Raw genomic sequence first — 16,307 nt, 5'->3', positions numbered from 1 at the left:
TTTTGGCCTAAATGTGCAACAGGATGGAGTTGCTGTCAGCTGAGCTGGGGAAGGCTGTGGGTGGAGCAGGTTTGGGGGAAAGCTCCATTAGGAAATGTTCCATTAGAGAACCTCCTAGACATCCAAGCGCAGGTGGAAAGCAGGCAGGTGAGTCTGGAGCTCGGGGAGAAGCTAGCCCCCATCCCCTAACTGAGGCTTGACTGCATAAGGAGCTTTCAGACTTCGCAGGTTTAACACCTGTAACATTTTTTCTTCATTGTTCTCATATGTATTTTTCATACTAATGATTTTGAACACCTCTGTGTGTGCTTATTAGCTTTTTGTTTTCTTACCTATAAATTGCCTATGTATATCCTTTGACCATTTCTCTTAAAATTGCTGTTCTTTTCTTATTTTCCAAGTGTCTGATGTTTAATCCAGACCAGAGGTATGTTCTCTCTCTCTCTCTCTCATTTTCTCTTGCTCTAGGACTCTAATTACTTTTAAACACCTCAATCAAACTCTAATAAATGCAAATATGTATATATTTGATATATGAGTTACAAAGAATAATATAATGAACTCCAGCGAGTCCATCCTACCCCCAAACACTGGAGCACCGCCAGCCTGCCTCTTTCCATGAGTTCCTCTCCTCTCCCACCCCTAGAGGTTACTACCTGCCAGATTTGCACTCGTCATTCCTGGATTTTTGTTCTTATTTATAATTTTACCTCTTATGTATCCCTACAAATGTATTGTTTGGTTATTCTTGGTTTTGAGTTTTATAAAAAATGGAATCATACTGGTCTCCTACTGGTTTTTCATCCAAGAATGTTTCTAAGACTCATCCGTATTTCTGTGTGTTACAGTAATTCATTCATTTTTCACTGCTGTATAATATTTCATCTGTTTATCTGCTCTGTCATCAGCGGACATTTGGCTGATTGAAGCTATTGTTACTGTAGGGAGCTCCAGTGAATATTCCTGTGCGTGTCTCCTGGGCGTTGAGCTTCTCTAGCATGATACCTGGGGGAGGATTCCGGCAAGTAGTTTTCCACAGTCGTTTGTGCCAGTTTGCACTCTCACTAGCATGTTTAAAAATTGCCATTGATCTGCATCCTCTCCAGCACTTGGCATTGTCAGCCTCCTTATTTCATTGTTATTATTTCCTGCCAGTCTAGGAGGGGTTGCATTCTCATCGTAATTTGCATTTTCCTTTATTGAGTTTATTGAGGAGGTTGAGCCATCTTTCATGTGTTTGTTCATCTTTCTGGTTCCCTTTTCTGATGCTTCTCTGTTCTGGACGTTCTCCTCTATCAGTTGTAACCACTGCACATTGTCTTCTCCCATTTTGTTGGGTGTCTAACTGGCTGCAGTGCCCTTTGTTGAACAGAAATCCTTAGTTTTGATGTAATCAAATTCATCAATTTTTTTCTTTTATGGTTCGAACTTTTGAAGCTTTAAGAAATCTTTCCCCACCCTTGGGCTAGCAAGAGATTCTTTCACATCTTATTTTAGCTCCACGGCTTACCTTTCATATTTGGGTCTTTAGTTCATCTGGAGCCCACTTTTGCATGTGGTGTAAGAAAGGAACATGTGCTGAGCCAGTTTTCCTAACACCACCTACTAAACAATCTGACCTTTCCCAAATCTTCTGTGAAGTTCTCTCTCTACCTCGGTGTCTTTTTGAGCTCTCTGCTCGGTTTGTTGGTGTGTTTGTTTGTTCTTTTTTGTTGTTGTTGTTGTTTTGAGAAAGATTAGCCCTGAGCTAACCACTGCCAATCCTCCTCTCTTTGCTGAGGAAGACTGGCTCTGAGCTAACATCCATGCCCATCTTCCTCTACTTTATACGTGGGATGCCTACCACAGCATGGCTTTTGCCAAAGCGGAGCCATGTCTGCACCCAGGATCCGAATCGGCGAACCCCGGGCCCCTGAGAAGTGGAATGTGCGAAGTTAACCGCTGCGCCACCGGGCCAGCCCCTGTTTGTTTGTTCTTGTACCAATCACACAATTTTTATCACAGTGACTGTGCAATATGTGTTCGTCTCTTACAGGGAAGAGTAGCACTCTTCCATTCTGGATTTTTTTATTCCTCCATATGCATTGCAGAGTAAGTTTATTGAGGTCCTTAAAAAGTCCAACTGAATTTTTAGTTGGTGTTATGTTCAACTTACAGAGTACTTTGAGAGAAATGACATCTTTATAATATTACGTGGTCCTATCTAAGGTGGAAAGTCTCATTTATTCAGATTATCTTTCTCTATAGAACTCCTTTGAGTTTTGGTTAATACTTAGATACTTTTTAGTTTTGATTGTTATCTTTTTAATTATATTTTCTAGGTGGTGATTACAGCTGTAGAAAATTGCTATTGATTTTCGTAAATTAATCTTGTATCTGGCAACCTTATTGAACTCTCATGTGTATTGATTCTTTTGGTCTCTCTAGGGACCACAGCATCTACAATTAATGTTAGTTTTATCTTTTACTTCCCAATTCTTACCCCGCTTGTTTCTTTTCTGAAATTTCCTTAGAGCATTGGCAGGACATCAATTAGCGGTGACTGTGGCCAACCTTGGCTCGTCCCAAATCTTAAAGGGAATGTGGCTGAGCCTTTCCCATTAAATCCAGTATTTTCTGTAAAGAAATATGTGATTTGCAAATATAAGCTGCATTAGGTTGAGTTCCCTTTGATCCTAGTTTTCTAAAAGTTTTCGTTTGTTTATTTTAATTATCAATAGATGTGGACTTTATCAAATGCCTTTTCTGCGTTAAGATTTTCGCATGATTTTCCCTTCTTATACTCTTACAGATAAAACCTTCTTGATCATGGTGTATTTTTTTTTAATTCAGTTGGATTCAGCTAGCTAACATTCGTTTAAGGTTTGCATCTATGTTCAAAAGTGAAATGGGCATCTAATTTTCTTTTTGTTTGTTTTTCCAGGTTTATTGAGATATAATTGACATATAACATTTTGTAAATTTATAAATTTATTGTGATTACCACAATAAGGTTACTTAACACATCCATCACCTCATATAATTACCTTTTTTTGTGTGTGGTGGTGCTGAAAACATTTAAGATCTACTCTCTTAGCAATTTTCAAGTATACAATACAGTACTGTCAACCAGTCACCATGCTGTCTGTCAGATCCCCAGAACTTACTCCTCTTATAACTGGAAGTTGATACCCTTTGACCAAGATCTCCTCATTTCCCCCATCCCCCAGGCCTTGGCACCCACCAATCTACTTTCTGTTCAATGAGTTTGGCTTTTTCTAGGTTCCACATATAATGAAATCATACAGTGTTTGTCTTTCTCTGACTGATTCCACTTAGCATAATGCCCTCAAGGGCCATCCGTGTTGTCACTATAATTTTCATTCTTGTATCGCCGTTACATGATTTAGGAATCAAGATTGCTGTGCTGGGCACTGGATTAGCAATATGGAAATCACTGGTGATCCTTTTAAAAGCAGTTTGCATGGAGTGGTGGGGCAAATGCCCCACAGGAGTAAGTTCAGGAGAGAAGAGGAGGAGGGGCAGTGAGAACACGAGTTAAAGGGGGAGAGAGAAAGGCAATAGCTAGAGGGGAGGGGACGGTCAAGGGAGTTTGCTTTCCTTGTTTTTTTCACTGGAAGAAATAGCAGCAAGTTTGGCAGTTTTGTTTATTTTATGTTTTGGCCCTCTGGGGCAGAAGATTAAGTTTATCATATTCTTGGTTTCGTGGGACAGTGTCAGTCTTGACTCATTTAAAACCCCTCTCTTATTTTGTTTATTTTTTCCATTTTATCCCCCCATTTCCTTCCTCCTGTCTAGCAATTATTCTAATTTTTATTTAATTTTTATTGTTTCTAATTTACATACAGTAAAATTCACCTTTTTTGGTCTCCAGTTCTCTGAATTTTGACAAATGCAGAGTCGCGTCACCGCTCCTGCAGTCAAGATACAGAATGATTCCATCAGCACAAAGAACTCCCTCCTCCAACCCCTTTTGTAGTCAGTCCCTCCCCGCCCCCCCAGCCCCTGGCAGCCACTGATATATTCTCCTTCCCTGTGCTTTCTCGAATTTTATCTTTTCCAGAACGTATAATTGGGGTCATACATGACCTGGCCTCTCGAGTCTGGATTCTTTCACTTAGCTGATGCACTTGGGTCATTCACTTTGCTATGTCTATGAACGTTTGTTCCCTGTCATTGCTGAGTAGTATTCCTCCACGTGGATATACCACAGTGTTTATCCACTCACCAGCTAGAGGACATTTGGGGTATTTCCAGCTTTTGGCAGTTGTGAATGAAGTTGCACTAAACATTTGCATAAAAGTGTGAATATAATAGGTTTCATTTCATTTGGGTAAAATAAACAGGAGTGGGACTTCTGGGTCGTGTGTATGTTTATAAGAAAGTGCCTGGCTGATTTCCAGAGTGGCAGTCTCGATTTCACTCCTGCCAGCGAAGTGTAACAGTTCCCATTACTCCACATCCTCACCAGCGCTTGATATTGTCAGTATTTGTTAGGCGGTTCTAGGAGGCATGCAATAGTATTTCATTGTGGTTTTCGTTTGTATTTCCCTAATTGCAAATGGTGTTACACATCTTTCTGTGTGCTTCTTTGCCATCTGCATATCCTCCATGGTGAAGTGTTCGATCAAGTCTCTTGCCCATGTATTAATTCGGGTTGTTTTCTTCCTGCTGGGTTTTGAGAGTTCTTTATATATTCTGGATATCCTTTGTCAGATACGTGATTTGTAAATATTTTCTCCCAGTCCATAGTTTGCCTCATTATTTAACAGTATCTATGCAGAGGAAAAGTTTAATTTTTTATTAAACAGTACAATTTATCAGCTCTTTCTTTTATGGATCACGCTGTTGGTGTCATGTCTGAGAACTCTTTGTCTAAAACTAGGCTATCAAGATTTTCTCCTATGTTGCTTTCCTAGAAGTTTTACAGTTTTATGTCTTACATTTAAATCTATGCTCCATTTTGAGTTAATTTTTGTATGGTATATAAGGTTTTTCATTTTTTTGTAGATGAATGCCACATTTTTCCAGCACCATGTGTTGGACAAAAACCTATACTTTCTCCATTGAATTGCTTTTGCACATTTGTCAAAAATCAACCAGTCCTATTTGTGTGGATCTATTTTCGGGTTCTTTGTTTTGTTCCACTGATCTGTATGTTTATCTCTCCTCCAACACCAAACAGTCTTGATGATTATAAGTAAATAAGTCCTGAAATCAGATATACTGATTTCTCCCACGTTATTCTTTTAGCTATTTTATTTCCTTTGCCTTTCAATATAAGTTTTAGAATCAGTGGGTCTGTATCTACAAAAGAATCTTCCTGGAATTTTTATGGAATTGTGTTAAATCTGTAGATCATTTGGGAAAACATCTTTAGGATGTTGACTCTTCCAATCCATGAACATGGTATGTCTCTTCACTTATTTAAATCTGCTGTGATTTCTTTCATCAGCATTTTGTAGTTTTCAGCATACAGATTATGTGCATGTTTTGTTAGATTTATACCTAAGTATTTCATTTGTGCAGTGAGTGACTGTAAACGGTATTGTTTTTTAAATTTTGATTTCCAATTGTATATTGCTGGTCTATAGAAGTGTGATTGGTCTTTGTGTGTTGAGTTTGTATCCTGTGACGTTACTAAGCTTATTTATTAGAGGATTTTTTGGTATATTCTTTGGGATTATCTACATAGATAATCATGTCATCTTTAAATAGGGATAGTTTGGGTTTTTTCCTTTCTAATCTAATCAGTATGCTTATTCTTCCTTTCTTTTTCTTTCTTTCCTTATTGCATTGGCTAGGACTTTCAGTATGATGTTGAATAGGAGAGGAGAGAAGAAAACAGATATTCTTGCCTGGTTCTCAATCTTAGAGGGAAGACATTCAATCTTTTACCATCATGCATGATGTTAACTGTAGGCTTTTTGTGGATCCCTTTTATCGAGATGAGAAAGTTCCTTTGGATTCCGATTTCCTGAAGGGTTTTTATTGTGAATGGACATCGAATTTTGTCAAATGCTTTTTCTACATCAATTGATATGATCATGTGTTTTTTCTTCTTTGGATTATTAACATGGTAGATTATGTTGATTTATTTTCAAATATTGAATCAGTCTTGCATTCCTGGAAAACCCCATTTGGTGTGGTGTATTATTCTTTTTACACATTGATGGATTCAGTTCACCAATCGTTTGTTGAGAATTTTTGCATTTATGTTTATGAGGAATATTGGTCAAATGATGTTTTTCATTTGGGTAGTTGGTGATTTTTGAGGAACTGGTCCATTTTATCAAAGTTATTGAATTTGTGTGCAGAGACTTGTTCATGCTATTTCATTTTTATCCTTTTGATATCTGTAGAATCTGTACTTATTTCCCCTGTTTCATTCCTAATACTGATAATTTGTGTCTTCTCTCTCTTTTTTCTTTTCATTCTTGCTAGAGTTTTATCAGTTTTATTGATACCCTATTGATATTTCCAAGAACCATCTTTTGGTTTCACTGATGTTCTCTGTTGGTTTTTTGTTTTCAATTTCATTGATTTCTGCTCTTATCTTTTCCTGTTTCCTTCTGCTTGCTTTGAGTTTAGTTTATTCTTCTATTTCTAGCTTCTTGAGGTGGAAACATTTAAAACCTTTTCTTTTTTCTAAAATATGCATTTAATGCATTAAACGTTCTCTAAGTACTGATTTAGCTGCATCCCACCAATTTTGATATGTTATCTTTTCATACGCCTTCGATTCAAAATGTTTCTATTCGCTTCCAGTTATTTTCCTGTAGATCTTGATTTCCATTTGATATCATTTCCCTTCATCCTGAAGTACTCCCTGTAGCATTTCTTGTAGTGCAAATCTACTGGCAACAAATTCTCTATCCTTCATTTATCTGAAAAATGCCTTTATCTCACCCTCCTTTTTGGAAAGATATTATCACTGAATATAGAATTCTGCATTAACAGGTTTTTTTCTTTCAAATATTTAAAGTGTCATTCCACTGTCTTTTGGTCTCCGTTATTTCTCACGGGAAGCCCATTGTTTTTCTTATTGCTGTTCTCCTGTGGGGCTCCGCCTCTCCACTGGCTACATTTAAGATTGCCTCTTTATCTTTGGTTCTCATCTTTTGCCCATGATATTTCTATGTGTGATTTTCTTTTTATTTCTTCTTCTTGGGGTTCACTGTGTTTCTTGGATCTGTATATTCATATTTTTCAACAAATTTGGGGAAATTTTAGCCATTATTTCTTCAAATATTTTTTTACGTCCCAGTTTCTCTTTCTTCTGTTTCTGGTATTTTAATTACATACATATTAGGCTGCTTGATATTGTCATTGAGACCCTATGCATGGTTTTATTTATATTTTTTTCTCTTTGTTTGCAGTTTGGATAATTTCTATTGACCTGTCTTTAGGATCACTGACCTCCTCTGCATGGTTCAAATTTCTGTTAAGTTCATCAAGCGTATTTTTATTTTAGATATTGAATTCCTTTTTTTCAGGTTTGGAAGTTCTATTTGGTTCTTTTTTGTAGTCTTTAGTTCTCGCCTAAGATTCCCATCTGTTCACTCTTTTCTTTCCTTGAAAGCTTTCAACATATTGATGATAGTTGTTTTAAAGTTCTTTTATAATAATTCTAATAATTTAAAATCTAATAATTCTACTGACTCCTGTAGCTCTTGATTATGGGTCACATTTTCCTACTTCTCATGTCTTTTAATTTTTTATTGGATATTGTGGGTGGTATATTGTAGGGAATCTGGATTATATTATCTTAATATAAAGGCTGTTGAGTTTTGGTTTGGTGGGCAGTTAAATTACTGCCAGATTATTGGTGGTCAATAAATTGATCTTGACAGGACTTTATTTTAGACTTGGTTCGAATAGGTTTATTTTTACTTTGTCCTTAGTTCTAGAGCACAGCCCTTACCCTTGGACATGAGCCTTGCTCTGAAAGCATGGCCTTTCTGGGGTTTCGACTGAGTGCTGGAGCTGCTTAGTGAGATATCTCCATTCTAATTGAGCCAGAACTCCAACTTTTCCCATTATTGCATGAACTCTGAGAGGTCTTTTCAGGTCTCTGTCCCCCTACCCTCCAACAGCTGCTCTGGCCTGAGCCTCACAGAGTCCCATTCTGAACATGTATAACCCAGCCTTTGGCCAAGGCCCCAAGGGGAACCTCCACACAGACTTGTGGGGCCACTCCTCTGTGTGGTTCCCTCCTCTCCAGGACTCTACTCTTCAAATCCATCTGCCTCAGCTGCTCCAAACTCTGATCTCTGCCTCATCTCTGCCTCACTGCTGCTCCCTGGCTTGTGCTCTCCTTCCCTACATCATGGACCAGAAAGTGTCCCCAGCCAAGATCCAGGGTGAATGTGGAGCCCACTTCATCTGTTTCCTTTCTCTCAAACATCTGTGCTGTTGTCCAGGACCTTTAAACACTTGCCTCATATATTTCTTCCAGTTTTCTAGTTGTTTGTGATGGGAAGGTAAGTCTGACACTCACTACTCCATCATTAAGCTGACAGAAGTCTAAGCAGTATGTTTTCTTTCTTAAAATTGAGGTGTAATTTACATACAAGAAAATGCACTGGTGTTAAGTGTTCAGTTCAGTGAGTTTTGACAGTCGTATGCACCCTTTCAGCAACCACCTGCTGTACAGCTTTCTATCACCATGCCTTAGTGTTACCTGTTCTAGAACTTCATATAAATAGAATCATACAGTATGAACTCTCGCATGTCTGGCTTTTTTGCTGAGCATAATGTTTTTCAGATGTTTCCATGTTGCTGCGTGTATCAATAGTTCATTCTTTTTTTAATGGAGTGTAGTGTTCCGTTATGTGCACATGCCACAAATCCATTCTTCTGTTGATTGTTTGGGCAGTTTTCAGTTTGGGACTGTTATGAATAAAGCTACTATGAATCTTCTTGTGCAAGTCTTTCATGGACATATGTCTTCATTTATCCTAGGTAAATAGGGTCATAAGGTTGATGTATGCTTATAAGAAACTGCCAAGCAGTTCTCCAACGTGGTTATACACTTTTACACTTTCACCAACAACATAGGAGAGTTCAGTTGCTCCATGTCTTTGCCAGCATTTGGTGGTGTCAGTGTTTTTGAAATGATAGATTATTGGGTATTTTGCACTTTGCATTGGAGCATTTGCATTTCTTTGACGATTAATGCTGCCAAGCATCTCTTCCTGTACTTATTGACCATTTGTATATCTTCTTTTATGAAGTGGTCTAGTCTTTTGCCTATTTTAAAAATTCAGTTAGTAGTTGTATTCTTGTTGATTTGTAGGAATTCTTTATATATCCTGGAAATGAGTCCTGTGTCAGATATGTGCACCGCAGATATGTTTTCCAGTCTATGACTTGCCTACTGAGTTTCTTATTGACTTTATTGGTTTTCCTGTATGTTTATCTGTTTTCTTTTTCCTTGATTTCTACTCTTATTTTTATTATGTTCTTTATTTTAATAATTTTTGAGTTAAATTTGCTCTTCTTTTTCGAGATTCTGAAAAGCATGGATCCTGAAGCTTATATCACTGGCTTTACACCTATATTCTTTTCTAATAAAGGAATTTAAACTAAAAATTTCCCTGTAGGCACAGCTTTACCTGCATCCAGAAAATTTTGATATTCTGTGTTTTCATTATCATTCAATTCAATATATTTCAAAATTCTCCTTGTGATTTATCTTCTCTGCCCTATGGGATAATTAGAAGTGTGTTGTTTAATTTCCAAGTACTAGGAATTTTTTAGATATCTTGTTTTGGATTTTAATTTAATACCATTTTGGTCAGTCTTGTTTTATCTTCAAACATCTGATGTATCTTGGTAACTAGAGAATGTGCTCTTGAAAAGAACATGTATTCTACAGGTGCTGGGCATAGTGTTCCATAAATATTAATTAGATCAAATTGGTTGAGAGTGTTTTTCAAATTTTTTATGTCTTTACTTGTTTTACCATTTACCGGAAAAGGATATTAAAATCTTCAGCTATGATTGTGGTTTATCTCTTTCTCCCTTTAGTTCTGAATTTTTCGCTTCAGGTATTTTAAAGCTCTGTTACCAGGTATATACAGTAGCCCCATTATCTGTGGTTTTGCTTTCTACAGTTTTAGTTACCCACAGTCAACTGTGATCTTTAAACATTAAAAGGTAAATTCCAGAAATAAACAATTCACAAGTTTGAAATCGTGCTCTGTTCTGAGTAGTGTGATGAGATCTCACTCCATCCCACCTGGCACATGACTCACCCCTTTGTCCAGTGCATCCACCCTGTATATGCTACCCACCTGTAAGTCACTTAGTAGCTGTCAAGGAACACTGCTTGTGTTCAAGTAACTCTTATTTTACTTAATAATGGCCCCAAAATACAAGAGTAGTGATGCTGGCAATTCGGATATGCCAAAGAGAAGCCGTGAAGTGCTTCCTTTAAGTGAAAAGGTGAAAGTTCTCAGCTTAATAAGGAAAGAAAAAAGCCATATGCTGAGGTTGCTAAGATCTACGGTGAGAGTGAATCTTCTATCCGTGAAATTGTGAAGAAGAAGAAAAACTTCGTGCTCGTTATGCTGTTGCACCTCAAATATGTATGTAAGGAAAAGACATAGTATATATAGGGTTTGGTACTATCTGTGCTTTCAGGCATCCTCTGGGGGTCTTGGAACATATGCCCCACGGATAAGGGGGTACGACTGTATATATATTTCAGGTTGTTCTGTCTTCTTGATGAATTAATCCTTGTATCATCTGAAATGTTCCTGTTTGTCTCTAGTAGTGTTCTTTGTCTTAAAGTCTACTTTATTCTGTATTAATATAGCCACACCAGGTTTCTTATCCTTTTTCTAAATCTGTCTGCATCTTTGTGCTAAGGGCATCCTTTTTGTAACTAGCATAGAGTTGGATCTTACCTTTTCATCCAGTCTGAAATGTCTGCCTCTTAATTGGTGTAAGACCTTATTTTAACATCCCTCCATGCTGCTTTGTGTACCTCTAATCCACAGCACGGTTCTCCCTGGCGTGCATCCCCCATATTGTGCCCACCTGTCCTGCCTTTGGTGGACCCGTGGGATGCCTCCAACTCCCCCATCAAAAATACTGGTGCCACGAGCATCCGTGTGCAGGTCCCCTTAGTTGGGTAAGATTCTCTTTGGGATGTTTACCCAGAGTGGGCTTGCTGGCTTGCAAGGTTTGTGATACTTAACTTGACTAATGATTGCCAGATTTAACAGTATGTCCTTATGGTGATGGGAATGATCCAGAAGGGAGGGGAGAAAGACGATAAGGAAGGAGGAAAGAGTGGCAAGAATTACTGGGACCACAGGCTTGAGTAGGTGAGAGGGGGCAGGACCCACTGCGCAATCGGAGGAGTTTGCCTTAGCCAGGAACAAGGACAGCTCATCCCTAGAGCAGGAGGCAACGCAGTGTCTGGGCCACATGCAGGGAGCTGGGTAGGTGTGATGGTAGGAACTTGGGGAAGTTTTCTGCTGTGGCTTTTATTTTCTCAGTGAAGCTGGCAGCAACCTGAGGGTAAGGATGAAGGAGGAGGTACTGGAAATTTAAAGAGAAGGAAGGTGTGAAATCGCTGTCTTGGAGACTGGGCATGTGCATGGACCAAGGCATCAGAGCCCGATGGCTGGGCAGTTTTCAGGGTGCTCTCGAGGTGAGTGTGAGCAGGCTGTGCTCAGGAGAGGCCCGGGCACGGCGCAGGCCCAGCAGAGGGCTCTGCAGGCTCGGGGGGAGGCTCCGCGCGCACAGTGCAAGGAGGCTGCCTCGCAGAGCTCACTCTGCAGAGGGAGAAAGCCAGCAGCCGTGCCGATGGTCACGGAGGGCCACACGCTTCTGCGGGGTGCACGGGGAGGCCGGAGATGTGACAGTGCATCGGGATTGCTTCCCATTCAGTGGGAAGTTCTGTGATACGTGAGCATGCTGCTCAGCAAGGTGCAGGAACTCAGGGCTGTTTTGTCTATAGCTGTATTTTGTGTTATGAAAGTGATACATGCCATACCAAACAAAATTAGGAAAAGGTAAAAAACATCATAAATAAAAAAGTAAAGCTCACCTGAAATCCACGTCCCCCAAAGGGAGCCATCGTTAGTTAACATTTGGATGTGTTGTTACTAAAAAAAAGGTCTGGTCCCTGCCCTACAGGCCCTTGAGGTCCGACTTCTCACCTAAATGTGAGCAACACCCCACAGCAAACGCAGCTGAGCAGCTGCCTGTTAGGCTGTGATGGGCCAAGAGTGGTGTCGTCCCCATTCCTGGGGGAAGTCAAGGAGGTGGAGTGGATGAGGTGGCAGAATTGGGTATTGAAGGTCAAGAGTCCCTTGAGCCTGTCCTGCTGTCTTTTTCCCTCCAGCCTCCCCTTGTTCAGTGTCTCTCCAGTACAAGACCAGCTCCCAGCCCCCATCCCAGCATGTGGTTGAGAGGGTGGGCACGCCCCAGGTGAGGTAAGTGGGGAGGGCCCACTGTGTGAGGAGCAGGGCAGCAGAGCAGCCATGGGGCACATCTCCTGAGTGTGCTGTTCCGCTATAGCTCCTCCATTTGTGCAGTGCACAGCCTGTGTGGCCGTGCATGGCAGTCATGCAAGGAGATTCCCTCCAATCCCTACTTCAGCCTGTGGCCTGGTGCCCACACTGGAGCAAGATGGAGGAGCGGGGCCACATGTTCCACCTTCCTGGGTCTGTGTCCCCCTCCAGACAGCAGCGACAGTGAGCTGGAGCTGTCCACAGTGCGCCACCAACCAGAGGGGCTGGACCAGCTGCAGGCACAGACCAAGTTCACCAAGAAGGAGCTGCAGTCCCTCTACAGGGGCTTCAAGAACGTGAGTGCTCCCCATTCCCCCAGCAGCGGCTCTGACCCACCCAGCCCTCCTGTCTCTGGATCCAGGCTGGAAGGACTCTGGCCCAGGCGAACCTTCTAGAAACTTCTCCATGGCACAGTAAATATCCCAGGGGCCTTTACAGGGCTCATGTTTTGTAGGATAGCTGTCTAGGGGGTGGGCCAAGACCCAGAATCGGTATGCAGATGGCACCACATTCCTTTCTGTGTGCCTCGATGTTGGCACAGGGGAGGAACATACAGAGAGACCAGCTTGGCATGAGGGGACACCCCTCCCACCTACCCCCTCCTGCCTCACCCTGCCCCATGGCCAGGCTCGCTCCAGCCCAGGGCTCGGTGGAGCCCAGCAGTGGCTCGGGCAGCAGGCATCTCCCAGAGGCAAGAGAGAGGCCAGCGCTGCAGAGGCAGAGTGTGGGGCAGGGGATGGCGGAGGTTGCTGAGGGGGTGACTTCCTGCTGCAGGAGTGTCCCACAGGCCTGGTGGATGAAGACACCTTCAAACTCATTTACTCGCAGTTCTTCCCTCAGGGAGGTGAGTCTGAGGCCAGGAGTCCACCCCCGTCCCCCTCCAGCCCAAGCTCTGCAGAGGGTGGGCATCCCTTTTACGGGGCGGGGCGGGACCGGGGGAGGGGAAGGGGGGACACACCACGACGACGACGACCTTCACCTCCACCTCTACCCTCCCTGCCACCCCTTGCCTTCGAGGCCTGGTGCTGCCTCTGTCCTGTTGGAAGGGGGGACTTCAGCCCAGGACACAACTGGAACCCTCGGCAGGTCTGTCTGGGATGGGATCGGGGCTCGAGCTGCCAGGGAGCCCCAAAACACCCCTGCCCTCGTCCTCGCTCTTACCAGATGCTACCACCTACGCGCACTTCCTGTTCAATGCCTTCGATGCCGACGGGAACGGGGCCATCCGCTTCGAGGTAGGTCCCTGCTGACCCCTCCACACCCCCTGTCCCTGCAGCCTTCTGCGGGGGTAATCGTCCTGCCCTGGTGCCACCCCTTCGAGGCTGTCCAGAGGCTCAGACATGGTCCTGGCTGTAACTGGTCCAGTGTGTCGCCCAGGGAACGAGGGGACCATGCGTGGCCAGCCATGGGCCCAGCTGAAGTCCGTGGAATTGCTTGTGCTGTCTGGCCCCCTCCTCGCTGCCTTTTCTTCCATTCCAGCGCCGCCAGGCCAAGGGAGCCCCTGAGGCGCACGGAGGTGGTCGTGACCCACGGGAATTTGCATTTGAAGAGGGGGCAAGGTTTAGCTCAGAGGTCTGCGCTAGGGTGGCGTTTCAGGCCCCCTGCCCCAGAGTTTACCCCCTGGCCAGGAAGCAGGCAGCGCGCCTCAGCCTGAGCGGCCCGATGAGAGGTGAGGGAGCCTGGGCCCCGCTGGCGCTGGCGGGAGCGCCCACCGCCCGCCACCTGCCGGGATGCCGCGCTGGGCTCTGCGCAGGCGCACGGCCGGCCCGCATCCTTGGAGAGATGCCCCAGCGGTGGAGCCCGCGCCCTAAAAATAGCTGCAGGCTAAAAGCTGAAACCTTTTCGGAGGAAAACCTCGCTGGGAGCCGGCCTGATCGATACCGCCCGCTCGGCTCCAGGGCCAAGGGCGGCGGGCAGGAAAGCAGCCGGCCGGCCGGCAGGGCGGGCTCGGGAAGCCCCGGCCGCCGGGTAATAATAGCTCGGCGATAACGCGCCGCTCCGGGTTCTTGCGCCGCCGCCAGCCCGGCCCACCGACACCCAGGCCAGGTGGGGCCCCCCGAGGCCACTGCCCTGCTCACACGGTGACCACGGGGACCCCTCCCTCTCCGGGCCACGCTCTTAGGGCCAGGGCGTGTGTAAACGTGCAGTGTTTTCATCTTTCTTTAAAATTTTCACTGATACCTGCGCATCGTAAAAAATCCAGTCAGAACGAAGAAGTAAACAGGGAGAATCATTGTCCTCCCCCGCCCCTCCCTGTGACCGTTTTCTTGTGTTTCCTTCAAGAGACACCTGAGACTTCCGGGAGCAAAGTGTGAGAAGGAATCTAGTGGGTTCCAGCCATGTGGACCCAGCCAGGGCTTCGCTGGGTGCCTGTTATTACTCAGACATCAGCGGTGCGTGGCAGGTGTCAGGAAGGCCTCCGTCACCCTACTGTGGTCGTCACCCTCGCTCCTCTGAGGGAGGGGTCTGTGGTCCCTTTAAGGTGGCAGGTGGTGGGTCTTTGTGTTGGGGGTGCTGTCAGTGGCTGAGTTGGGGGTGCTGGCGCTGAAGCACCTTCTCAGAAGGTCGCTCATCTGTGGCCTCATCCAGGCCTTCCCAGGGTTTCTCTGCATGTGGAATTAATTCCTCTGGTTTCATCCGGGTATGTTCGTTTACTTTGAGGACCTTGATTTCAGTGTTCTGCTCTAGGAAGGCTTTTCCAGGAAGGGAGGAGGGCACATGTCTCCCCAGGGACCCTCCAAATGGCACAGCTCCAGGCTGGGCGCACCCTGGGTTGGGATCCCCGTGGCCAGAAAGGCTCCTGAGGGGTGGGGGTGACACTCGGCTCCCCTCACTGACTCAGGCTGAACGTTTCATCATCATGCTCCTAAAATGGAAAGTCAGATTGGCCCATCAGTATTTACAAGATCAATCCTTCTTGTATATTCTTGAGAGACAAGACACATATTAAAGGTTACCCATATGGTAAAATACTGTAACTTCCCTGCCCTCACCAAAAAGAGTGACAGAAAGCAAAACGGCAAACCAAGCAAAGCTCAGCATTGCCAAGCGGGAGCTGTCATCCCACATCCCCGCTCAGGGTCTAGCAGCGGTTCTGGTCCTCTTGGATCCTGCGGGATGCACCCACAGGAGGGAGCTTCCTGTTGGCCCACCTTCACCAGGCGTGGGCTGTGCGCACACAGATGCGCCGAAACCCTCGTGCCATCCCGGGCCTCTCTGATTCAACTCATTCCTCATGCCAGTGACATGCACAGCTTTAAAAACAATTCTTCAGACTGCTGGTGGCTTTTCAGCACCCAGGATCAAGCCGGGCTGCCCAGCCAGCTCGAAAGTGATATTGGCCAAGCTGCTCGTTTGGAGTTATGGCCAGGTGGGTGTCTGGAGGAGCGGCGGCTGCCTCTCCATTACCTCCCCCTGCAGTCACCTGCTCCCTGTGCCGTTGGCCAAGCTGGTGTGACTGCGGTAACCAGAGAGAATGCCCACAACCCCCGTAGTCACACACTCTGTCCCACCCTCTGGCTGAGCTCCTGCTCTGTGCTCCACCAGGTGCCCCTCGTGTGCCCTCAGGGGTGTCTTAGCCTGGAGTCACTGTGTCACCGCAGGAGCCCCTCCCCCTCCCTGGGCCCTGCCTCAGGGACAGCTGCAGAGCAGCGGCTCTGGATGTGATGGGCTTTGTCCATCTCAGAGTTAAGGGCAAGGAGTTACAACTAGTGACGGTCCCACGTGAAACTGCTGTGTGGGGCTGGAAAGTTAGAACTAGCACCCAGATGTGGCTGC

General features: G+C 44.5%; 1 protein-coding gene across 10 annotated transcripts in view; it reads left to right on the top strand.

The window, feature by feature from the left end:
• Positions 1-16,307, top strand: part of KCNIP3 (potassium voltage-gated channel interacting protein 3) — a 95,405-nt gene that overhangs the window by 72,651 nt on the left and 6,447 nt on the right. For 5 of the 10 annotated variants that reach the window (XM_070235131.1, XM_023618687.2, XM_070235133.1 and 2 more), the window contains 3 exons: positions 12,702-12,826; positions 13,305-13,374; positions 13,695-13,765. In XM_070235131.1, the coding sequence (XP_070091232.1) occupies positions 12,702-12,826; positions 13,305-13,374; positions 13,695-13,765 (266 nt within the window). Of the gene's footprint in view, positions 1-12,701; positions 12,827-13,304; positions 13,375-13,616; positions 13,766-16,307 lie in introns of all 10 variants that reach the window. The other 5 variants (XM_070235127.1, XM_070235125.1, XM_070235130.1 and 2 more) reach the window with 1 other exon arrangement.

This window comes from Equus caballus, chromosome 15 (genome assembly GCF_041296265.1).
Source record: "Equus caballus isolate H_3958 breed thoroughbred chromosome 15, TB-T2T, whole genome shotgun sequence".
Taxonomy (NCBI): domain Eukaryota; kingdom Metazoa; phylum Chordata; class Mammalia; order Perissodactyla; family Equidae; genus Equus; species Equus caballus.
This window is presented reverse-complemented; position numbering and strand designations above follow the sequence as displayed.